We start from the raw sequence: 26,016 nt of genomic DNA, 5'->3' as shown, positions 1-26,016 counted from the left end.
TTCCCGGAACGAAGAGCCAATCAAATTTTCCGAATTCACAAGAATCAAAAGGTGAGTGAGGAAATAATTTGTAAATAAAGTTATGAAAAAGAAACAACAGTGGAATACAGTATTGTAGGGTGCACAGTGGAAATATAAAAAACCGGAGTTTCGAAAGCAGATTAAGTAGAAACCATCCAAGGAGCAGGGTACAGTACAGAAAAAAGTGACAGTTAAATAGAGTAAGAAAAGGAGAGAAAGAGAGAAGAAAGAGAGAGAGAAAAAGAATAAAAATAACACCATACCGAAAACAATGTCAGGTTGGTTGGTATGATAGTAATTGCGACAGTAATGACACCAGTTCGCATTTGGCAGGTGGGTGAGATTTTTGCTTCATTTTTGCTTTAATTTGCTTAATTGATTTGCACTGCTGCCGGTCGCTTGCCTTCGGTAGCTCTGGCGTGCTGACAGACTGTTCTTGCCGAGGGTTTATTGTGTTGCAGCAGGGAAGTAAGTATTGTCAGCACATTTTAAGCCTCATTTTGCGCTCAAGCATTTGTAAACAAAACCAGGAAAAATCTCTCTCACACACACACACATGCGCACACACGCACATTGGGAAGCAGCACAAAGGTGCCGACAGGTTTCCCGGCTGATGGGCGACGATCCTGGCTTACCTGCGGACGACGAACGGGACGTGTTTTGCGAGTCGAGCGGCCGACCGGCTGTCTCTGGAATGTGCGTAAGTAGTGCGTTGAAAAAGTTGTACAGCTGTGGATAGAGGAGAGAAAGGGTAGGGATGAAACTTAATTTAGATATCACAACCCGGAGCTGGACAGCAAATTTGCCAACAAAAAGTAACTCTGTCAACGATTACGATTATCGATTCATTATCAGGCACGATCAACGCCACACTTCGTTACAGCACCGTTTATCCAGCTCGGGAACGGAAATATCGCTCAACTGCATGCACATACTCGCACACACACACGTTGTTGAGCCGGTACGTGCAGTGGTTAAACAGAGCTCACCCAGATGCGGACGCTTACTGATGTGGGGCTTAATTTAAAATCAATATAGTGCCTTTCGTTCGGGCGAGGGACCAAGGTACGCTGAGCCTGTTCCACTTCGAGTTGGTAAATATTTGATCCACTCAGCTAAAAACCGTGCTCAAGTGCAGCCAATTTCATTATTAATACGAACACGGCGAGCCTGAGTCTTGCTTGTGCAGCGCGTGCCATCTCGTCGAAATTGTCTATCAAACACGTAGTGTGATGGATTTCAGTTTTCAATTTCACAGGTTCATTGGAGAGAAATATTTTATAAACATATGGTTGGATGTGTTTGTTTTCGTATAAGACAAATCATAAATAATTCACCAATGGAAATGTGCTATTCGCGTTGAAGTAATAACATAAAAACAGGTAAAGTAATAAAATTGTAAGTTTTTGTATGCACATTTCTAAGGAAGCAAAATATCAAGCTACAATCAGCTATCAGTGTACACGAAGGACAGGCATCGTATTTCTCTTGCCCTACCGTAACATTACAGGGGTTGCGAGATGAGTTAGCAGTGTTCAAACAATGTTAGGACTCTGCTCAAGAAGAAGTGGATAAACAGGTAAAACAGGACCTAAGGTCACACTTCTTGGCACTCGACAAGTAACAAGCTAAGCAAACTGCATATAGAACTGAACAATTTTAAGAACTTTTCAAAACAATTATTCTACTGAACTGCAACATAAAGAGACGAAAGCAACCCTCTATCAATCTAAATCTCTTTAAGCCATATCAAATTCTCTTTAACCAACTACAACAAGGACTTAAATATTTCTGTCTATCCATCTCATCTTGAGTAGAGGCGAAAAAGTTTAAAAGAGCCCCGAGTATCGCGTATCACTTTAGCAATTGTTGTAGACTGTGCTGAGATTTACTTATGACCCTTTACTTTATTCTTTTACATCCATTTACTTTACTCTTTACTCTTTCATAAATAAAAAAAATCTTCTTTGGCACTGCAACCACAAAAGGTCAAGATCTGCCTTGTGGAAATGTGGGGGCAATCACTTGAATAAACTATTCTAATCCTGTATATCGGGCAACGAAAATCCTGAATTCGATTCTTCTTCTTCTTCGATGGTACTACAACCTCGAAAGGTCTCGGCCTGCCATTTTCTGGCTTTCTGTGACTTGATTTTACCCATAGCAAGATAGTCAGCCTTGCGTACGGAGAGGCGGTCCGAATGGGATTTGAACCCCGGTCCTGCTGTGTGAAGACCGGCGCCGCTGTCGCCTCGGCCACCGGACCGCCCCAATTCGATTAATTCGATTAACCGTAAGCAATTTAAAATAGGAATTGCCTGATTGTCCACCAAAAAACCGGATGTTTTCGAATTTTCTCCATTAAAAATTCTGTAGCAATATCACATCATCCTATAGCTTCTTGTAACTTGAATTTACCCGTTGCTAGAGTCCTAGTTTTACCTTGCTACGGATAAAATGAAGTCACCGAAAGTCAAAACAGGCAGGGCGAGACCCTTCGTGGTTGTAGTGGCAAGGAAGAAGAAGAAGGTAGTCCATCCTGCATACAGGGAGCTGGCCTGGATGGGATTTTATACCCATCTTTTCTAGGCGGGGGCAGCTATCGCCTCGGCCACCGGATCGCCTTATTTCTACTCAAAACTTTAAAATGATTAAAATAAAACAATTAAAATAATAATGCGGCAATGACTCTTTCGATGATGCCATTCAAGCTCTTTTGAAGAAAACATAGTTTAAAGTGCTGCTTAGCATAAGTTATAATATTCCAAACGAAATGTTGATCCAAACGATTTGTTGATTCAACCATACGGGAACATATGAGTTTCCCTTTCGTTCGACCTCGATAACCCCCTCCCCACGCGTACCACCAATCCCCATTACTCACCCGTACTTGGTCTTGCTCGCCCGCATACTCGATACTCTGGAAGATGGTCCACGTGTAGCGCCGCCGAATCTCGATCCGGGCCAGAAACCGTCGATACCAACGCTGTATAAGGATGGCCGCCTTCATTGCTAGATTTGGGAAAGGCCAAAAAATAAAGAAGAAAAAAAACAACAAATTTAAGCACAAAAGAAAACTTTCAGATCAGATACCGGGAAAAAGGGATAAAATGGATTCGTTGCCGTGCCGAGATACAAAACTTTCACCCTAACGATGAATAAATGTCTGTTCATTTTTTTTGTGCCTTCGAAATACATTATCTACCTTAAAATATCCTTCCTTATTATAAGAAGACGTTCCATCCCGCTGCGTTAAGGAACTTCCCGGGAAAAACACCCGAGAAAATCTACTTTCAACAACAACAAAAAACCGACCGTGCCGAAAGTTGCTCCAAACTTTTCCGTTCCCCCAAACTCCCCTAGCGAAGCAGCACATAATTTATTGAATTCATTAAACTTTTCTGTCACCAAGGCAAGTTAAGTGTCCTTTTTTATCAGTTTCTGGTTTGCTGGCTCCGTGTACCCTAACACATCCGAAGACCCATGCTAAGCATCCTGATTAATGATAGCGCCAGCATAAATGAATCACAATTATTGATCTGTACCGTCCGTATATTTGCGATCCGTGAATAACGAACCACCGCTCGATATGGATTCACTTGGTGTCGAAGTTTTTCGTGGGCATGAAATTTGTCTAAATTAGTAACAACCTCCGCCAATGACAACATTTCCTCTTCGGCTTCATCGCGCCCGAAAGTCGGCAATTTGCATTCGCTACAAGATTTTAAATGATTACATAAATATTTTCTAATTTATGTCAACCAAAAACCGTATGCCGGGTCCCGGGTATCCCCCACACACACACATACACACAGCGCAACAGGACCGGAATCATTGACGCCAGAATCGGTGGCGTTGAACCGGACACGATTTATTGTCTTTGAGCTTCCCGGCCAAATTTATTCCAATTAAAAACTCATTAAACAGGACGACCCCGAACAACTTGCCATCAACTGCCACCTTCTGCTTCTTTAGCCGTAGCTCTGTCTCTCTCTCTCACCTCAAAAAACCACCCCAGACCACGAATCTTTAGTAGCACGAGGGCACAACGACCCACGGTCGTGCTGCAGAACGGAAAACCGTTGCTCATGCCGTGTTCGCCATTTTCGGTATACCGTCTCGAGCTTCGAGAAGAACGGTATCATCATTATCGTTATCATTATTTTCATCGTCGTCATCGTCGTGTCCTACTTGACGCCTAGCCTCGCCCGAAGCTCATTAATTGAGCCTACGCGCTTAGAAACATGGCCCCAACGGTGCGCCTGCAGAAAGACGCTTTAAGGCTACACAGGTGAGCACCGGCACACTAACGTCCATCGGTGTGTCATTTATTTTGTCTGATGCGTGTAGAAATAATTATACCTGACGGATTCGGACCTAGGTGGGAGGCAATTTATCCACCGCATTCTTTGGCACGGGTCGCGTCGCTATTTTCCTTGACCGGTGCCTGCTTTAAGATTAGGAAAAATAGCTTCTTGCGAGCGTTTTGCAAACATGAAACATTTGGACAATAACAAAAAGCTGGTAGAGCTTTGAACTAAAGCGGAACCATCCCACACACCGGGGGCGTAAAACTATGCATCGTCGCTGATTATTGAATCAAGTTACAATAACCGCAGCATAGTGATGAGCTGGGTGGGTGGGGAAAGAGAGAAGAGGAGGAGTGGAGTGAAGTTTTCCATTTCCATCTGTTTCAAAAGGCATAATTAGAGAGATACTGCCATCATCCATCAGGCTAAGCTTTGCAGGGGTTTCCAGGGCAAATGATACAAGCAACGTAAAAGCAATCCAATTGAGGTCCTAAGTCCAAACTGTTTATTTTTTGCAATTTATAATCACTCTTGAGTATTTTTCGCTTATAATGAGCAATAATTCTCACCAGCTTTCCCCTCATTATTTTCAATTTTTAAAATAATTTTTTTTACGTTTTATTATAAGCTTTGATTTTTTTTTGTTTTGTGATGCAAACATGGTCATCCAGTATGCAGTAAGTCAAAGTAAGTCATCCAGTATGCAGGGCTGACTACACGGCTACGGGTACAATCAAGTCACAGAAACCCAAAAATGCCAGGCCAAATCTGTTTATTCATGAACGAGAGTGTTGAGATTTTTTTTATTTATAAAGGATGACCTGGCACATTTCGCCAGTTCAAGGGTCATGTTTCGAGAATTAGTATGTTCAATTTCTAAACAATTTTTTAACTAATACGTCTTTTCTTTGCATTTAAAATTGTAATATTATTTTCTTGTTATTATAAATACGGGGTGGTTTTTGCTCTTTTATATTTTCTAGCTTATTACGACATTTGAAATAACTAAAAATCAAAATCGAATCGAGAAATAAAAATCTTTTTGATTTTTTTGTTTATTTCCTCTGTTTTCTTAGCTTTGCTTTGTACTTTGTAGAATATCAAATCAAAACCAACTAAAAAATAAAAATAATATTTCAAAACCAAACCTCAAAATCGATTAAGTTACCCGCAATGGAAAACCCTGCATTTTACATTTACGCTACTACAAATGCCATATGAACTGAGCGTCAAACTAAGCATCCAATGCAAAGTTTTCGATCATGTCTGCTCACCGAAGAAGCGTACAATTTCCAACGCACGACATCGCTGTGGCAAACACCCAAATTTGCTGAGCATCTTCATCCTCCGGCGTCTTCGCCTACGCTGCGGTTTCTTTTGAGAAAACTTTTCCACCTCTTTGTATTGTGCATCATAGCAAGCTGTTAAGCCATTTCTGGTTGCTTCTTACAACATGGCTATGCAACCGTTACAACAAAAAAGCTAAACAAAACCCCTTCTTTTAGAACAAATCTGCTTTACTAACTTAATCAGCTTCGTTGTTTGTTTTTCTTTTTTTCGTGGAAAACTAATTTCTTGCACTTGGAATGTATAAATTGGCTTTCACATTTATCTTCCATAATTCACTGCTCAACGGTTCGGGTGTGATCAGGTGTTGCTCGGTAGCACCAACTTCCCAGAACTCATTACAGCTACATTCAATCATAAGCGTCGTACTTGCAAACGGTGCTCACTTTACGGTGTTCTTAATATTTTTCCTTGAATTGTTAGGTTAACTTGTAAGCGCCGTGTTTCGCTGCCAAAAATAGACAATCAATGCAGCAACATACAAACATACTTTTCCATTCATCCTACTCGCTACTCGTGCGCACAAATTAAATTAATTCACGGTGTGTGTTGTGCACATTATGAGCTCGAACTGAAGTAATTGCTTGCACATGGATTATGCTGCTAAGCCACTGAAAGCACTCTGCCTATATGAATCGATCAGTGGGCGAAGCGACTTCGATTCGAACATTCATTAATGCTGTCAGGTAAGTATTTGATCCGATTTTTTTCTTTTCCTCTTCCGTGGCACCTAGTAAGGTGACTGTGCCAAAGCGTTCCACCACCGTTCAATCGTACATCGTAAGCGGATTAGATAGTCATACCGCGTGCCGATATGCCGAAAGGTAAGAAGATAAGCTTCCCGGGCGTTCCGTTTTACTTGTACCGTCCGGGACACTGCACGCCGCAGCCGTTAAAAGGGCAAAGATACGGAGAAAAGATTAAAATGAACGTTCGAGCAAACTGCACCATCTCCGCCACCACTGGGAAATGGGGAGAGAAGAAAAATGGTAAAGAGTTTCCAGCTACCTTCCTGCTATCAACCGATACCGATCACTTTGAACGTTAATCCTTTTTTCTTGATGCTTCTGCTGCTGCTTCGGTTTCTGCTCCACCGCAAGCGTTCAACCGTCAATATATGTATTTTCCCTATCAGCTTTTCAATCACACCAAACACGGAGACGAACAACCAATGGCATTGGAAAGCGTGAAAACTGCAACACAAAAAAAGAACGTTCAAGAAAAAACTGCACAAACTCACTTCACGGGTTTTTTAATTAAATCAATTGCTCTTGGGGAAATATATCGATCACCTCCCAACTCCTCCCTCTTTCCCCCACTCCTTCCCTACTCGCTACTATCATCCCGAACCCGGAAAAGGTCAACAAGGTTTAATTAGGGCGCCGTTCATTAGCCTTCAGACAGTGATTGAAAACGTTTGCTATCTTTGCGCCCGCCGGACAACCGTTGACACCTTCTGTTCGGTGGACTTCTTTCGTTTGATGTTCAACTTTAAATTGGTCCCCGGTTAGAGCCGGCCGGGAAACGGGGAAAAACAAAAGTTGCTGCTTATTTAGAGCCGATTCCCGGACGGTTGAAGCTTAATTACGGGTGTAAACGGATTGGTTCGTTCCGTTTAACCGTAGCTTGTTTAGTACGAACGATAAGCGAGCAATGGGGCAGAAGTTATTGGCGCTTATTACTTTCCGGTTTATTTTCTAGCTATTGATAACAACTTTTTAAATAAAAATTGAAGAGATGAAATGAATGAAATTAAAATTAATTTTCTAGAAGAAACTCAACGAAAAACTCAACACTAATCAAAATCAGTCCAAAAAATTATCGGCAACATGAGTTCTTACTATTTTTCACATTTTTTGATTTTTATGTGAAATTCTACAAAAATGTTTTCAATAAACAGTTGCAAATATAAAGAACACCAAATAAAAATACAAAACTGCACTTGCCGCCTGATTTATATTCATTTTTGTAGTTAGTATGAACTTTTTCATGATTTTGTATATATTTCCTATATTCTTATAAATTTTTTAGGCAATCTCTACCACACAAGGTTTTCTATCTTACGTCAAGTCATTAAAGAGAATATTTAAATAAAAACGTTTGCGTATGCGTTACATGCACACAACGTCAATCTTATCCAGGATGTGCCTCATCATAATGACGGATGCTCTTGCCTCAAGATTATAGGATTTAATAACAATAAAGCCACTTGGCTGTATAACATCTGCTTTCTTCATCAGATTCTGATGTTTTGGAAACGTCATAAAACACTTTTTCCTTTGCTGTAATCTGTCCAGAAACTGATGTTTTCTTGTTTTGTCAAGAGTGAGACGATCCTGTAAAACCCAAAGCGGTCTAGGGTCAAAGTCATCAGAATGCATGATACAATTTTCAACTTGCCAACTGCAAGAATACACAACTCTTTTGGCTGCTAATGCTCCAAATCAAATGAAAACTTTGTCATATTCAGACTGGAAATTGTAAACATCATATAGAAGCCGATGGTAAACTGAAAGAACTCGTTTCGCTCCAGGAAAAAGTTCTGAAGAAAAGGAGAAAGATATTTAGAGTGTTTTCAATACATTCAAATAAAAATCTCTATAAAAAGTTCTACTTTAAATCCCTTTTATTCCAAGTCCTCTGCATAATTTTGAACTCAACTCCGGGAAGCAAACCCCAAACTCAAAAGAAAACCAACCTCTTCTGCATTCCATCATTAACATTCGTAGTTTTCTTGAAATGGAATCCTCGAGATAAGAAAAAAAAACACTGCAAATCCTTTTATCCGAATCATCCAATTGAAATTTAAATTACGCAAATGTAAGGCTAGACCACAGCTGCCTTCATTTCAACCGAGATTAAGTTTCTTTGGAATACAGGCCGATCTTTGGAAGAAATTTGTGACAAACTCCTAGCCCGCTTTGCAGAATGGCTTGTGAGGGGGAGGTGAAGTGAAGGTTTCCCAGTCGGTCCTAAAGCCACCCCCTGTGACAGCATCGAATTAAATCTAATTTATGCCTCTATCGGGTAAGCTCTCCGGAAGCCCGATAGCTACGCACGGTAAACGTTGGAGCAGTAAAACCTCAACCGAATCTCTCACACACACACACACACACACACACACACACACACACCAGCGAACCTGGTAAAAACCTACACCAAAAATCGAACCAAAGCTTTTCCATTCCACACACACACACACACGCATTCCGGAAGCATCAGCTGACCGCTAACCAACCACCAAGAATCGACTGTTTGTGGGCTGCGTTTGATGGCGTTCGGTTCGGCAAATGGATAACTGCCTCGGTCGGACAGTCACCGACAAACATGTAATCACTAAAAGTAAACGAACTGGCCTCACAAACCCAAATCGATCTAACCGCACCGTACTTTGTGAGGTACGGTGCCCGCGTCAATGTTCATTATGCTGTGCAAAATGTTTGCAAAACCCACCAAACAACACTGACGCTAAATTATCTGCTCAACCCTGCCAGACGCACGGTGGTAGGATTATCCGAACGGGGGTGAGGGCAGGGTTTTGCTACATCAACACCGAGTCCAACCCTTATAACGCTTGCTAAACCTACCGATGAATACGAAATTATGCTAATAGAGGGTCATTACGATGCACACGCCTGACCAGCGGATAGCCATCAGCGGGCTTCGAAGGCGGTGCAAGCAAATAATACACCAACTGCGCCGTGTCGTAGTGTATCGAAACATCCCCACATCAAACTGCTCCACCCTTTATGCAGACCCCCCTCCCCACCAGAAACCTCCTACAATCTAGCGGAAATAAATCGGTTTCCGCAAACAGAGCGCACAAAAAAACTACGGATTGCGTACCGAGGCAAGCAATTTCCAACCACCCATGGCAGGGGTAACATTATTATACCCCCTTGAGGAACTGACTTGCAAGGAAAGAAAACGGAACCGACCAACCATTTCTCCATTTACACCCGTTCACTTGTACAGCCGCAACGCCATCCGTAGGGAAACCTATCAAATGGGGACTCAAGAAAATGTGCTGACACAAATGTGCGTTTCCCTGGCGTGTCATAGCGTTCTTACTCACTGCCGCCGCTACCGCACTATTTACACGATATTCTGAGATTATGCTAATTTACTGCTTCACGATAGCGCAAAACTGGGCGAAAAGATGGCGCTGCAATGCAACAACAATAAAAAAAAATCGCTGATCCCTCATTGTGCGATTGTGTGCTAGTGTCAAGTGAGGCAAATCGCAAACTGAACCCTTTTGGGGGCGATTACTCTTTTAAAAAGTGAGCATGGTTTTTATGTTTGTATTTGCTTGGGAATTTTTTTGACTACTAATACTTTTTAAAGGGCCATTTTCCTTACGAAAAGAAAATATCAAAAGAAGCGATAGCTCAGCTTTGTTTTGCTTTTTGCGGACACTTAAATCAAGCTCGATTGCTGGTTTCTGGTTGACCGAAAGCTTCTTTCTTTAGCAGCTACGATCTAAAAAGGATTTGGCTTGAAATTTCTCACTTCCTGGACTTGTTCTTCAGTTAATTCGGTATGGTCCTGTTTTGAGAAAGCTTGGGGCTGTTACTTCTTTTCTTTCTCTACATTGAAAGTCTGAAGCATATTCATGAACAGTTCTATCCGAGCTATTATACTACGTAAAATCAGCCTCAAGACGGACCAGCAGCGAAGGCAGTTGCAGCGTATATTTCCACAAGGCAGAACCAGACATTGAACCCTGGATGTACCGTCTCTCCGTACGCCGGACTTGACAATTGAGTCAATTAATCTAGAAATGAACGGAAAGACCTCTTGAGTTGGTTGAGCGTTCATACTCGTTTTAAGGGATGCTTTATTCAAATATGCTGCAGAATACTGCAACTTTGAATATATTATAAAATCAATGCCGTTGCAAGTGGTTTTCGTACTGAAAAACTACGACAAACTCATAAGCATGATAAAGTTTTTAGAGCATTTTAAACTTTCATAAAAGCAGGCACACAAATTTCAAAGGATTTTTATGTTCGGATGATGTACTTCATAGGGACATAGTTCTAAACCCATAATTTAAATTTAAATTTCATACCCTTTGAAATGCAAAAACTAAGTTTGAGGGTATAAATTACTTTTTTTTTGTTTTTCACTAAAATGAAAAAAATATACATTTTTCAACTTACACACTAATGAACCATTTTATTTTTAAGCCTTTCGGTTGTGAATCAGTAATGAGAGTTTTAAATCGCTTATATTCCATGTATTAAAATTTCCCAAGCGCTAAACCACCACCCAATAATTCAATTCCATTATTCCACGTTACATTCCCATACACCAGTAGGAACGATTTTATCCTCCTGATGACTTTATCCTCATCCCGTACAGTTTGGTTTTTATTTCTACTCAAACACCATCAATAAATAATACACATCGTTCATCAACCGCATAAAGTACTGGGCGCCTCCACCACCACCACCGGTGGTGCCATTATTTGATTTGTTGAACGGTAGCTTCCGGCATCAACATTCTTTCGTTTGCCTGCCATAGGCAGCAACCGCAAAAAAAAACAAGCAAACAAACCGTCCCAAATTTAATCTCACACAAATTAAACCAAATCGTAATACGCCGGAACCACGTCAGGCATTACACGGATCATTCCCGGGCACCAGGTACGGTACGGTACGCTACACGATAAAATCAATTTATTTCGCTTCGCCCGTCCAGTGGCAGTGGTCGTGTTTCTACTGGTGGGGAAAGTTTTTGGTTTGGGAAATTGTACTTAATTGGTACGCAACGGTAACGTTTCGTTTCGTACCGTGAAATCTATCCAATTGTCCAACTAGCGAGCGAGCAGACACCGTCGAAAAACCCGGAAGGAATCGGATAATGAACGATCACAGGGCCTTAAGCCTGCGTGGGTTTGAGTGTCCATTTTCGTACCTTTTCCTGACAGTCTGGCGCTGAACAGGGCGTTCTACGTGCGGCCATAGTTGCATAGTGAGTGAATCTGTGAGTGATTCGTAACATTTTCTCTGCGATGATCCGTTCGCGTGATACCTGCCAATTTAAAGCGCCCACCATTATGCCACATGACCGGTTCGACTAACTGGCTACGGATCCGTTACGTATCCTGTGATGTAGAGCTAGTCGAGGGATAGATGGTAGCGCGACATTTTTTACTAATTTTCATTGAAAAACCCTCACATCGATCTCGACTCGTGTTGGTAAATAAATTTTCCCGGAAGCAATCTCCACAATCAATAAGACATATCACTTAACGCACTTTCCAATCATTCGATTTAGTGATGTAAATGTAATTTCAGCACAAGCCTCAAGCGCCTACTTCATGATTCTACAATTTTAATTCCATCGCTCCAAACGAAGTGAACGCTGGCGCGATTTTTCTCCACGCCGCTTTCCTTCGGAAAATGCTACACAGAGAGAGAAAAAAAATAAAAAAGCTGCAAAGCTCCGTAATCCACCCTTCCCCGTTCAACCGTAGTACTGCTCACTCTGCAATCGATGTGGAAATAATCCATTAAACCGTCCGCCCCATCTTGTGCCATCAAACGGTGAAAACCAAACGGGAAAAGCACACTCGGTAATTTCCTCGTAAACCGCGGGATAATATAATGCAGAAGGCTACCTTTTTTTCTTCAGCTATCTCTCTCTCTCTCTCTCTCTCTTTCTCTCTCTCTTGCGAAACGGCCGTCTCTACGCCACTGTATGAACACGATGAGCTCTTGCAAGAAGACGAGTTACGTTTGACGGTTGGTTTCGAAATCGAGCAAAATCGTTCCATTTTCATTCCACGAACAGTTCTCCCAGGAGAGGGAGAGTTGTGCACTTTATGGGTTTTTCTTATGCTTTTCTTTCTTGGAGCATCTTTTCCTTTTTCCTTTTTTTTTTGCTCTCATTTCAATATGCTAGATCAGTGAAAGCTTTCACGCTTTCTTCGTGGTGCAGCATTTGCTCTTTATGAACCTTACGGCAACGTGCTGATGAAGAATCTGTTAAATTTCTTCACCAAAGTAAAATAGAAGTGCGTTTTTCGCCTTTGCGGGAACTCAAACCGGATTATCTTTAAGCTGATATTAAAAATGTGCAACTTTTTTCTCAACTTTTTAAGAGTAAAGTTGATGAACCGATGGAAAAGGGATAGTTTAAAAAGATTTTTTCTAGGTATAACTCTATAAACAGCGCAAACTGAATCCTTTACTTTATAACTTTTCATTACAGGGCAACCCAAAGCATATTGACAAGTTTCCAGACATTTTTATACTCGTTCCTCAACTTTTCGATCCTCAAATATTGTTTTTTTTTATAGCTGGTTTTTTAAACGTTTCGAGATATTTTATTGTTGTCCCTAGATTATTTCACGCGTTTCTATGTTTTTTGTTCTTGTCCCGACACTTGTTGACACGTTCCCATGTCGTTTTGTTTTCTTCCTGCAGTTTTTTAGGCGTCCTCATACATTTTTAATTGTTTTAATCATATTAATTTCATTTTGGTAAACTGCAACTTGTGACGACATTCTCGTATAAAATTATTATAGCACTTTGAGAGGTTAAGTTAGCTTTACATATATTGTTGGAAACTTGTGTAAGGTTCTCAACAACTTGTCAATAGGCTGACAAAAGAAAAAGGTACGGATAGGATAGATGCGGAAGGACGATCGCAAAAGGACTGAATGCACCTACCCGGATGTCAGTATGAACTGAGGAAACCCTTATAAGCGAAGACTTAGTGTTTGGTTTACTAAATTTAAGAATATAACTAAAGTGTTGCAAGAAGTTCCACCGCTCGTTTTCTAACATATAATATTTAATTTATATTAATTATATATTTTTGAGTGTTACTGAGGGTTTCAAAATACACAAGACACAAGTAGACAAATAAATGGAGCATAAACGATTCTAACACTCTATTCTGACTTCTTCTAATTCTCCGGACCGCCTCTGGATTGCACACAGGAACTATCCACTTGCGAGTAAATTTCAGTCAAGAGAATCCAACAAAAGCATGCAAAGGTTTTATGAGGATGTAGAGCCATGCATACATACATACAATAAATACAAATAAATATATTTCAACGTGATTTTACTGAAGGTAGATAGCATTAAAAACATAAAATTAAACTAGTAGGGTAAGGACTTTTTTCGAGTGAGATTTTTAGCTCTCATTAGACAGCGCTTTTCTAAAGCAGACGATCTATTGTTCTTATCTAAATCTTTAAAAAATCGTTTCTAAAATCCTTATTCTTCTTCTTCCTTGGCACTTCAACCTAGAGAGGGCTCGGCCTGCCATTTCTGACTTTCTGTGATTTAATTTTACCTGTATTAAAGTAGTCTTACGTACGGTGAGGCAGTCTAGATGGGATTTGAACCCCGGTCCTAATGTGTGAAGATCGGCGCCGTTGTCGCTTCGACCACCAGACCGCACCCTTATTAGCTCGATAAAAAAGGTATAAATAATCAAGGGACAAAGTCAAAACTGTATAAGAACGTGTTGAAAAAAATCGGGACAAGAACAAAATATCTGGTAAATTGTCAAAAATCGCCGTAGTACCCTGCCCTAATGCTGAAGCTTCATTCTTTATGAGATAAAACACAGGTGTTACGATTAACTTTACATAGAAATCTTTACAAAGAAACGGTAACGCCTTGCAAACATTTCAACCGACAAATCTTTAAACCCTCCAAGACCTCCCAGTTTCCAGTCGGTAACATCCGTTATTACGATCCGGTTTGAACAACAACTCCTACCTCTAGCGAAATGATAATTTTCCTCCCTTGAAACGTTTACCCTGTGTTTCCGGCACACATACGCGGCAACATCATTTCCGGCTAGCTGTCTTCCGCTAAACCTTCTCCGCTATCATAACACCTCAAAGCACACTGACACTGGCCTCCACTTTCTGCCAAATTCCGGCCATTTTTATGTAACCATAAATTTGTGAAACGACAGCTTTGTTTTGGCGCAAAATGTGGGAATGACACCGAGTGGCTTACCGTTAACCGTTGTCGCAGAAAGAACCAATTCTCCCCTCTCGACTCACCATAAAGGTATAGAAATGTAATGATGTAACGAACAAAAAAACACTTCTTCTTCTGTTTTCCCAAGGCACAAAAAATGACCTTTCGTGAGGGCGACAAATAGGGCGCGTGAGAAAGAGGGTGAGCGGGTAACGGTTAAAGCGATGACATTATTATTAGATGCTTTGGTGCGTCGGGCCGAAATGCTCCGACAGGCCAACGAAGGGAGGTTCCGAAAAACGCTTCACCCCTTTTGGGAGTTTGTGGTGAAAATTAAACAAACTCACTGTGACAGATGGAGGAAATTGAGTTTTCACTTGATTTATTCCGGGCTGCCCCCGGAACGCAGCCACAGATTTCGCGGAACGGCTAATGGAATGGACAAGCTGGGCGAATTGTAATCCATTTACGCTGGGAGTTTTTAGTGAAGTGGGGCATACGGGTTTTCCTTGTTTTTTTTTTGTGCTGTTTTCTTTTCGCTCACGGAAGTTGATCGTTCAAACTGTAGTCATGCGCGCGTTCAATTATGCAACGTGAGATGTGGTGTTTAACAAGTTTCCTATTACCGGGACAGCGCGTTTTGCTTACAGAAGATTAGACCTGTCAGCGGAAGTACGGGAGATGGCATGCTAAAAACGGGGAAAGGGTGTCGTGGAAAATCGTTATTTATTTGAATAAAGGTAGACGTTGCACTGGAGAATGTTTTCATTCAACATTAGGGTAATCGAAGACATAACTACTATCTTCGTGGAAGTGATCATTCAATATGCCGTGAATTGATCGATCATGTTTTGTTTGAAATATTTTACAGCTGCTTCCAGGTTTTTAACATTTTTTCTTCCGTCTTAAAGTATTGATTTACTAAGCCAAGCTATCACATATTTGTTTTAAAATAGGTTTATTAAGATACTACAGAGCCTTTTATAAAATCCCATCCTGTTCCCCTGTTCCCAATAGCAAGCCACAGGCAAGCCCTGATACATGTAGCTGGATAGACAATCGCGTGCTCGTGAAATAATTCAAATGGAGTTTAATTCAAGTGGTGTCGTGCTAATAACAATTGTATTCCGCACCCTCAACTTTAAAACATTAAATGCCGTAATAAAAGATAACTTCTTCCAACGAGATAATTTATTCGAAATATTTCTCCCTTCAAAGTACCATAACCCGTAATGAAAAGTTTACATCCAAATGAATTAAGAATAAAATCGAAGACTTGTACCAATTAAATTTTTAATTCAAATTTCAGTTTTCCGCCATTCCTCGCTTCAAACCCGCCTGTTTGTTTGCATCGTCCGTCAGCAAAGAAAAGAAAAACAAACCCGAGCCATCACTCGACTACGCTTTATTGCCACTTGTGCCCAACTCCTACCCACCCAATAAAACAGCAAATATTCAGCTTATAAAGCGTCAGCCCAAATACATTCCACCCGACGGTAATGACAAGTACAAACACGGAGGCTGAGCGGCTGACTTAATCAACAAACGCCACGACCCAATTTTACATTCGCTCGAAATCAACCGTAGAATTTGAATTAATTTTCGTTTAACTTTTACACTGCGCCGAGTGCCGGCCGGACTGGACTGTGCTGGATGCTTTCCATCCGAAAATTCGTACTCATCAAATTTTACTTTTCGCCATCGCCGGATTAAGGCTCTCCGGTTGTTGCATAAAAATTCCAGAACCATCGCCCCACTCCCGCATTAACCTTTCCACAGGGTTTCCGTGCAGCATGATGAACAGATGAATAATCAATTACCACGGGCCGGGTCTTTCCATTCCGTTCCCATGGAAACCCAGCCTACTTTCGCCATCGGGAAAAAGTCAAGAATGTCTCTTCGGACCAGCATGCCTGGAACATGCAAAGTTCGTCGGCGAAACAACATTTCTTTTGATTCGTTTGGTGGACGGACTGGCCATCGAAAAACTGGGAGAACCCTTTTCGCAGGAAAGCTGGGGTAAAATAAAAACGAAAAGCGGAAACACTCCTGTGTATTGACGGACAACTTGCTCAAGCATCCTTCGGGGGTTGCTGAATCGAACGGCGAAACTTTCAAAATCCCATTACGATTGTCCTGCTTTTCGTTCCCACTTCCAGACTTCCTAACATGGATCGTGAGAATCTGACCTTCTTAAAGTTGGTATTTTCATATGTTTGTTTTCTGTTTCTTTTTTTCTCCCACTAAGGGAACAACTCAAAATGACCTATTTCGCATTTTCTTGTTATCGGGAAAATTTGCTTCAAGAGCGAAAAAAACACCCACCCAAATCCGGGAAGCGTGTGCCAACTGCCATCCCATCCCGTAGTCCGTAAATGAGCGTGAATTTTTATGAATGAACATGAACAGAAACGGCCCCCTAAACCGGGTGCCGTTTGATGAGTTTGCCGTTTACTGGCCAGAAAGGAAGAAAAAGTATTTATAGTATCCTTTCTACGGAGTTTTCCAGCGTGTGTGTGCGTAGTACCTTTTGGCGCCCATTTTCCGCCGGATACATAAAATGCTCCGCTGTTTTCCACTGCTTCACGCATCCAACACTTCGTAAAGGTTTGCGTGGAAATGAGTTTTTCCTTCGCTGTTTTGCGCCACACGATAGCAAAAGAAGGACGGAAAACAAGCGGCCGTGTTGTGTATGTGTGTGTGTGTGTTTTTTCTCTCATCAGTCAATGTGTCCGCAGGCAAAAGGCGGGCCGTCGCACGTCGTTCGCACAACCAGCTGAGCCTAAGTGGTCACACTTTGGCTGCGGTTGCGGTACTCTGGGTCCGCATGATGGATATGCTATTTTCATGTTGCCCCAATCATAATTTCCTCCCAGTCGCGCACCTATTTCACTTGAAAAAAAAAAACAAACACGTTATGACGTTCTTGCGGCAAATTTTTACCTTCCCATTGACGCAACGGTGACGTCGTCAGAGCCAAATGCACTTTTACCTTCTACAGTGTGGGGTTCTTTCGGTTGGCTGAATTTCCACAAACACACACAATCAAGCTACATTTTCTGCTCACTTTTTCCTGTTTTTCCTTTCACAACAAACTCTAACAGCCGGTCCGGTCTATTTCTTGTCCGGCCCAAAACAAGCTGAACAAACAAAGTTACCGTGGAAAGTTAATGGCTTATTGTGTCCTTTCTTCCCGGTCCATCTTTCTTTTGCGTGTTACATAAATTCTCTCTCACTCTCTCTCTTTCTTACTCGCAGAACCCAGGTTTGCTCCAAACGTCCCAGAAGCAGGAGGCTTAAAATGCCAACAGAATGGAAAACAAGACAGCCACCAACCAAAAAAAACGCCTCTCATTTCATCATTGCTCCGTTTTGTATGTCATTTTCCCTCCTTATTTTCTACTTTCTCCCCCATTTGCCAGCTCTCAACACACTCTCCGGCACCAAAAAATGGGGTAAAACTTTGTCGTCTTGAGCTCAACGCGGAAACTTTGGCTTTGGTGCGAATTTTGGCACGGAACTTGGAATAGACAACGTCTTTGCCCTTGTGGGGAAAAGAATTTTGCAGAAGAACTTTTTCGCGTCAAGGTCACGTTGCAACGTAGCGGAAGTGGCACCAACGCGAGGAAAAGTATTGCATTATTTGTGTTAGTTTCCTTCTGGGCTTTTTTGCTGCTTTTCTTCTTCACCGGTTGAAGGAAAATCACTTTGTACACAGCAAATAGCTCTCTGATTGGTTGCATATTGTTCCCCCGAGTGACACCATCTCGTTTTGGGAGTCGGTTTTTTTGTGCTATCCTGTTCTGTATTTTATGAGATTCAATTTAACTTTTTCCCGTACACAAAATAGCGATCCATTTACTGCTTCTAGGCGAGAAGATGCTTTAATGAACCATAGCTTGAGCGCGATTTGATTGTGCAGCCGTCTTGTGCAATAAAATACATTTGAAACAAGACCATAGCAGGAAATTCCATTACACATAAATTGCATTTCATGACATGGTGGCAGTACAGGCTGTAACACAAAGTACCATCCTGCTATCCTGTGTCCCGTGTATCCTTACTGAATCACTTCCGCACTTTATAACGCTGTAAAGCTATATTCCACCATACGCATTCATCATCTGCTCACAAGCAGCAGCAGCAGCAGCACTATCTCGTCACATCAGCGTAACGAGTATTACATTGAATATTTACATTCCCACTAACTACCACCACCATCACGGTTAAGCACATTCCGATTTCTGATTCCACTGCCATAGTTTTATGACCTGCGGAAGAACGTTAGCAATTTTACGTGCTACATGTGCTGAGGTTTTGGTTGGAAAAAGGGGAAACTATAAAACTAAACAACAACCATTTGCCAGATAGTTGTACACGGAGCAGGGATTGACGGAAAGTCGGTTAGCAATTTTGTTAGTGACATCGTTACTTTGGAATTGGCAGCTAGAGGATCCATCAAGACATTGAGATGCTTGTTGCTTATTTGCTTTTCGAATGGAAATGGCATTTGATTTGAGATATAATATTCAAAGGTACAATGTGTCCTTCAATGTTTTGTACATTAATCTAGTAATAATTGAATGCTCTGTTTTAACTCAGCCTGTCATTTCTCTCTCTTTTTGTGCCTTGATTTTACCCATACGAGAAGTTGGTCTGGATAGGATTGGATCGCCGGGCATTGTGTGTGAAGACTAGCGTTACTATCGCGTCGGCCAACAGACTCCCCAATGTAAGAATTAGGAGAAGTTAAAATTGAAGTGATCGTAGCATTGGCTAACTACTTTTCAATCAAATGAGATGTATCTCATGTTGCACTTCTACTGCCTGGCTCTCTCGAAAACAGAAAAAAATGAATAGAATAGAAGGAAAGTATAGGAAAACATAGACTTGAAAACCACAACTCCCGATAAACCCTCTTGAGTCAAGTGGCATCTTTAGCAGGACTTCAAGGCAAGTACGAAGCTCCGTGTTTCATGTGTTGCCAAACGTGGACTATATGCACCTCATAGGAAATATCGTGGAAAGTGTGCAATTCTGGTATGACTTGCCAGCCTCAGGAGCCCATAAGCAAATGGGATCACTGAAAGCAAATGTAGCCTGGTAATGTTCAAAAGATCTTTAAGAGCTTTCAATCAAACTTGTTGTATGAAGTTTCAAGACTTGTTATCAAGCCGTCATTTCAAAGTCCGAAATAGAAGAAACTCGAGAATCGGAGTTGGTTTCATGTATGAGCAAATGAATTACGCCTCAGGAGAGTAAAATAAAGGACCTTTAGTAGCAAGATGCAAAGAAAGCTTACATTGCGAAAGTCATGCTTAAGAAGAAATTTTTCCTTTCTTAACAATGACTGGAGTGAAATATTTTAAAATTCATCAGCATAGGGAAGTATCCATGCGTCTATGAACGTAAAATAATTCATCCACAGAGTAACACCTGCTTTTTTTTCTTCACAATTTCGCCAGCAAAATCAGAGGTTATTCGTTCATGTATATTCACTCTACAGATTCCAAACATCTATAGTCATACACTTTTAGTTTTGAACCCAAAACACCGATTGTTGCTTCATAGCTGAGCTAATTGAGCTATAAATTATTGTAAAACTTCTTATTCCCTGGAGGAGAATGTTCAAAAGAGTAGAGTTCTTGTTCGGGGAAGGTCCAGTGGCAGAGGCGATATCGACGCCGATCTTCACACGGCAGGACCTGGACTTCAACTCTACTGGACCAGCTAATAGAAATAAGTAAGTCAAGGAAAGCTAGAAATGGCAGACCGCGACCTATAGAGGCTGTTGCGCTAAGAAATTAGTAGAAGAGTTATTTTTGTTTGTAATTTAATGTAATCAACAGTCTGTTTCAAGTAAAATGACCTTAACTAGTCACACTTACGTTCTTTAAAAGATATTAGACGTATTTCAAATTTTAAAGAAGCTACGATAACAACTTATTCATTAGTTGTTGTCTTGTTTTAGCTGGAAAAGCAATCCAAACTATGGGAACACAGTTCCAATTGGATTTGAAGACGACCTTATATCGTTTATCCAATTAAGGCCAGGAGCAGGACTTTGAAAATAATCAGAGAGAAATCTCGTTACTTCGAACAGTAATCAAAGAGCAAGCAGTTATTTGCTTCATTATTGGCTAGACGTGAGTCTTAACACATTTAGCAGAACAGTATAGTCTAGGTCCTAAAGGATTCTGTAATTAAGGAAACTCACGCTTGGGTTCTATTTTAAAACTGATAAGCACCGGCTTCAAACCACCGCATAAAACTTTTACTTCAAAGCACTAATAATCGCTTCATCCTAAACACTCTGTGGCGAAATTATTAATGCTAAGGTCACATGTTGAACACCGAACGACGCTCAGACGCTCAGCCACCGCTCATCAAACGCTCTTACGACGGGCGACGGTTTCTAGCAAGGCGCGTATAAAACCGCTCCTGCCCTTTTGTTCCAAAAGCCATTCCTTCGCTATAATGGTAATGAAACAACATTATGCTTTGCTTCTCCAGGGAGCAGCAAAACGTTCTCATCCAATTTAGACGACACACAAAGACCGAACCGACCCCGTTTTGTTCTATTCCCGTAACGGTGTGCCTTTCTTATCGCCTGCAATCCCTTTGGTACGGGAAGATAATAAACAAAGATACCGCAAACGGATTCACCTAAATGGGGAATTGTGAGAGGATTCTGTAAAAAAAAATATGCCACAACCCATAGGTCACACATGCCCGCACACATAGGTCCTGCAGGAATTATGATGATCCCGGTTAATGATGGTGTTGAACTTGAAACATAAAACCTCTCCGTTCCTCGCGATTCTTCAATCCCCTTTTTTTAAGGTAATATCCTCCCATTCAAACGTATATACGCACACACACACACACACTACTTACTTCGCTCGATCTTGGTCATGCTCATGCCGCGGCCACTCTTCCTCCACTGCCGGCACCAACCCTTCGAGGTGAACAGCTTCAGCAGGCTGCCACTGTGCGGTGTCATCTCGCCACCCCGCTCAATCTCCGACGACCGGCAGGATGACGAGTCCTCGAAGCTGGAACTGCGCCGTGCCCGCTGAAAGCAACCACAATTGCGAAGCATCTTTCACCGTTCCTTTGTCGACGTTCCGGCACGCTCTCGTTCGCTCTCTATCTCACACGGTCTTGATGGTTGATTTCTGCTCGTTTGATTTGTTTTCCACGTAGCACCACACCCCAGATGTGAAAACCGCTGCGGGAACCACTAGAAAGCACTAGCGCGCACCCTTTACACCATTGCCTATTGCCACGGTCGATGTTTGATTACGTTATCCGGGGCTAACCCTCAACTACACGCTCAACCCTTCGCAGATGATGGTGGTGGATGGTGGTGGTTGGATGAAAATTCAATTATCATTACTTGCGCTTCGTGTGCAACTTCGTGTGTTTAATATTTTCCCATGCTTCCCGTTTTACCTGTGTAAGGTACGTGCCATCACTACAACGCCACCACTGCACTGCACTTCCATAAGCCCAGAAAAAGAAAAGATATTAATTTTGTATGAGAATCACACACACTTGGCGTGGTGCATGCTTCACTCCAATTTCAATTGTAACCGTACAGCAAACTGACAGCAAACTGACAGCATTTGATCTTTATTTTGTGAAATCGTTATTGAGTTCTAAGAACCTCAACAACAACAATCGCTCTCCAACCGCATCACTTACTACGTGTAAGTTGTTATACAAATTGCAATTTTATCCGCTCGTTAATAGGAATCTGATTTTTCTCCACCAACCAACGTGCCGCTGGACGTTAAACAACACACACACACAGTGTCTAAGAAGCAATTTTAATTAAGTTTACACCCCACGGGGGTAGCGCTGAAGTTCGACGTGATTGCAAAACGCCCGGCCACACATGCGGGTGTTGTCCTTGCCAGCTGCAGACATTCGATACGAAGCTCGCCCCATTCGCTAGCCCGGTCGATTCGATCTGAAACGATGCAAAGATATACAAAGAAAACGTGACTTGGTTAGTATTTAAAATCATTATTAAGGGATTCAGGAAAGGTTATGTTACTGAGGGGAGACAAAAAGGAAACGTTCTAGTGCCGTCTCAATCCCTCACTGCTATGACGTGCATATTTCGATTACTAGCGAAGCTTTATCCTCCTGACACACAAACACACACACGCACACGCACACTAGTACAGCCGGGTGCGGGGCTCCAAAGGTTCATCTTTGAATGTCATGTTGGAATGTCTTCGCATCCCATTCCTCCTGTGGGAGCTAAAGGTTAAGCCTTTTGGGTTTGGAATTCCTCTTTGATTCTACGCCCCGGCACTGACATTCAACGCTACACAGCACTGCCATCGCGTATGTGTGCTGACGAGCCCAATGCATGCGGTAATATGCGGTTCGGCCGAGGAATGAGCATGGCTCGTGCATTTGCCGAAAAATTTATTTCTTTGTAATATCCTCGATATTAAATTACCATTATTGAGGTCATTCGCCGTTGACAAACAAGCCGACGTCATGGATTCGCGTGCAAAAGGGAGCCCCCATTCATGGGAACTCACATCGTTTCCCTTTTTTTCTTTCTTCATTCGCTAAACGCCCTTTTGTAACCCTTCGCTCGTAAGGGACCCATAAGGAAGTAGAGAAAAAACGGCCAGAAGAACGCTGAGCCTAGTAGCACAGTTTACGCTGTGGAAATGGAGCGGAACAACAGTATTACACATGCCCACACACACACAAACCGGCTCGTAAAAAAAGCAATCTCATAGCAAAACAAAAAGTAAGGCACGGACCAAACCAACGTCAAAGCCATGTCTCGACACTGAAGGGGTCATACGGGAAGCACCGGAAGCACCGGAAGAAGAATTTCTGCAGAACCGGCCGACCCCGAGCAGCGATTCATGAATGGAAGCCGAACCGCTTGGCACACGGAACCGATTTACATACACGACCGACCCCGGCAGTTGCCCGGTGCCAGCCGATCGGTCGGGAAAACCTTGTCCGCATTCGCAATTTTTCCTGCAGTCACTGCGACAAAACGAATCACGAGCGTGAAAGCAGTGAAATTAGAAGGGAGGAAAAAATACTCCTCACGGGTGCACATCACTTGGCGATAGACCCTTTAAACACACACACACACACACACACACACACACACACACACACACACACTCGTGGGGAGCATGGGAAAATCCGGTGGAGATGATTTATAGTGGGTCCCCCTCCTGTTTGGCGTGTGCGTGCCGACGGGCATGTTTTGCTGCGTGTTTTTTGCAAAGTTTTTCCCCCGTCTGGCCACAGCATCGGTTACGCGACCCGGGTTTTCATATATTTCCCGCGTACGGAAACGCGTGTCGGTTCTTCAATTTTGTGCCGAGTACACACCGCCGGGACGACAATGACAGTGCAAGGATAGTCAGCGATGCTTGCTGTTGTTGTTTTCCCTCTGAGTACAAAACAAGGCATTAAAGGCGTTCCATCACTGTGAGAAAGCAAATTTTTATGGAAAAAGCGGCCACGCATCTCGTGCCAGTGGCAGATAAAGCGAATATTATAAATTATTCCCCATTGCTGCACAAAGTTCGCTAGGATGTCAGCTCAATTTTAATATTCAATCAAGCTTTAACTTTCAACACGCTTCATCATGCTGCCATCCCAATTTCTACCGTGCATAAAATGCATTCGAGCGTGCAACCCAACAAGCAGCTTATAATGAACTGCATTCACTAGCAAAATCAGCAACGCAGGCGTCAGAGCTGCTGGCAAACCTAATTAGTGGTTTTTGCTTATTCGGCGTGAGTCGGTATAATAAAACCATATTCAGCAGTCGCTTTGCCGGCTGGTTCATTCTAATCATTTAATTAACAAATGTTCGTACACACTCACACACGCACCCAAAATTGAAATGTGAAAATTGAATTGGATGAAAGACACTTCGCAGCACAGGCGCCTTTTAATTTCGTTAGTTGAGTAATTTAATTAAAAACATTAGAAAAGAACGGTTGCATGGTAACGTGACGGCGACATTTTGCATATCACACACGCGCCGGGTGTACGGGGCATTAATCCTACACGCAACGCGACGGTTACTGTGGGATGTCAAAATTTTATTGTTTTAAAACAGAATGGCAGAATCATCCCAAAAGGTACCACAAAATCGCACCGAACCATGCCGAGAACACAGGGCGGCCGACGGTCTAATCATCTAAACAGGTGGTCACAGTCAACATACCGTAACGTCGACGGGTCTCGACGGTGAAAACGCACACACACGCGCGCCCGTATCGAGCGGTGTCATGAGCGGTCAACGGCATAACCGTGTGTGCTCTCGGTACTGGCGACACACGTGCAGCCGACGGCCCATTACGCGAGCACTACGCTCTGTGTCGCGATTGACTGCACATTTTGCACCTTTGGCCATCAGCCAACCGTGCATTTTCGGCTGCACGTACCTCGGTTGGCACACAGTTTTATTACACCTTTCGAACCACCATCGGATTGTGTGTAAAATTAAATCGCGCCGTCCAGTTTCATTTACATGAAGTACCAGGCGTCTCCATCAGGTGTTGCCATGTGGCGTTGGTAAATTTGCTCGTTTACAGGGTGGGAAGAAGATATATTTTTCTTCATTTTTTTAGTACTGTAAATAAACCTTATTGAATCTTTAACATATGTTTAGCAAAATTATGCTACTAATGTTTCCACCCTGGGGTTTGAATGAAGCGTACTGCGTAATCGTTTAAAAACTCATTGGACTGCAAAATTATGCGTTTCCTTTCGCTCCTTCTGCTCTCGCCCTCTTTTTTCCCTCCCTCTCTTTCTCTTTCTCTCCCTCTCCCTCTCGCATCCAAAACAGTCTTAAACGGGTGGTGGACTTTTACTTTACTTCTAAATTTACAGCACCTATAAATAGGGTCGCACCATAATTTCGAACAAATTGAACTTGAAGTGAAGAGGCGGTGGTCCGTGTCAAAGAAATGAAAAGGGAGAAAGTTCCCAAGCGTGTGTGTGTGCGTTTGTGTGTATATTTTTGTCTCGTTACTTTTGCCATACCGTGCACATTCGCTTGCACCGTAAACGGGGCCAATATTGAACCATATTTGCGTTACGTTTTCTTCACACTCGTAAAAGCAATAAACCTGACTGCTTTTTATTAATTACTTTTATTTTGTTTATTTGTACATTCAATCAAACATTTGTAAATATTGTTTTATTAATTAAGCGAATTTATTGTTGAATTTAATAAATAAACATATTGTAGGTTAGTAAATGTAAATTAAAACTTTCACTTAATGGCCATTCTGTATCTATTTCCAATTTAAGAGCACTCTTTACCGTATCAACTGCACAAAAAAGGAGGGCCCGTGCTTTTTAGCTTGATT

At 42.0% G+C, this 26,016-nt stretch overlaps 1 protein-coding gene across 10 annotated transcripts in view; it reads right to left on the bottom strand.

Moving 5' to 3' along the window:
* The window catches only part of LOC118507243 (serine/threonine-protein phosphatase rdgC), a 53,269-nt gene that overhangs the window by 18,851 nt on the left and 8,402 nt on the right, over nucleotides 1–26,016 (bottom strand). For 2 of the 10 annotated variants that reach the window (XM_036045500.1, XM_036045502.1), the window contains exons 2-5: nucleotides 22,091–22,136; nucleotides 21,533–21,977; nucleotides 2,906–3,033; nucleotides 657–750 (exon numbers count right to left, since the gene is read on the bottom strand). In XM_036045500.1, coding sequence (XP_035901393.1) covers nucleotides 657–750; nucleotides 2,906–3,033; nucleotides 21,533–21,737 — 427 coding nt within the window. In that variant the 5' untranslated portion in view covers nucleotides 21,738–21,977; nucleotides 22,091–22,136. Of the gene's footprint in view, nucleotides 1–656; nucleotides 751–2,905; nucleotides 3,034–21,532; nucleotides 22,137–26,016 lie in introns of all 10 variants that reach the window. The other 8 variants (XM_036045498.1, XM_036045501.1, XM_036045505.1 and 5 more) reach the window with 4 other exon arrangements.

The sequence above is a fragment of the Anopheles stephensi genome, chromosome 2, assembly GCF_013141755.1.
Source record: "Anopheles stephensi strain Indian chromosome 2, UCI_ANSTEP_V1.0, whole genome shotgun sequence".
Taxonomy (NCBI): Eukaryota; Metazoa; Arthropoda; class Insecta; order Diptera; family Culicidae; genus Anopheles; species Anopheles stephensi.
Note: the sequence above shows the minus strand (reverse complement) of the source record. Positions and strands in the feature narration are given on the sequence as shown.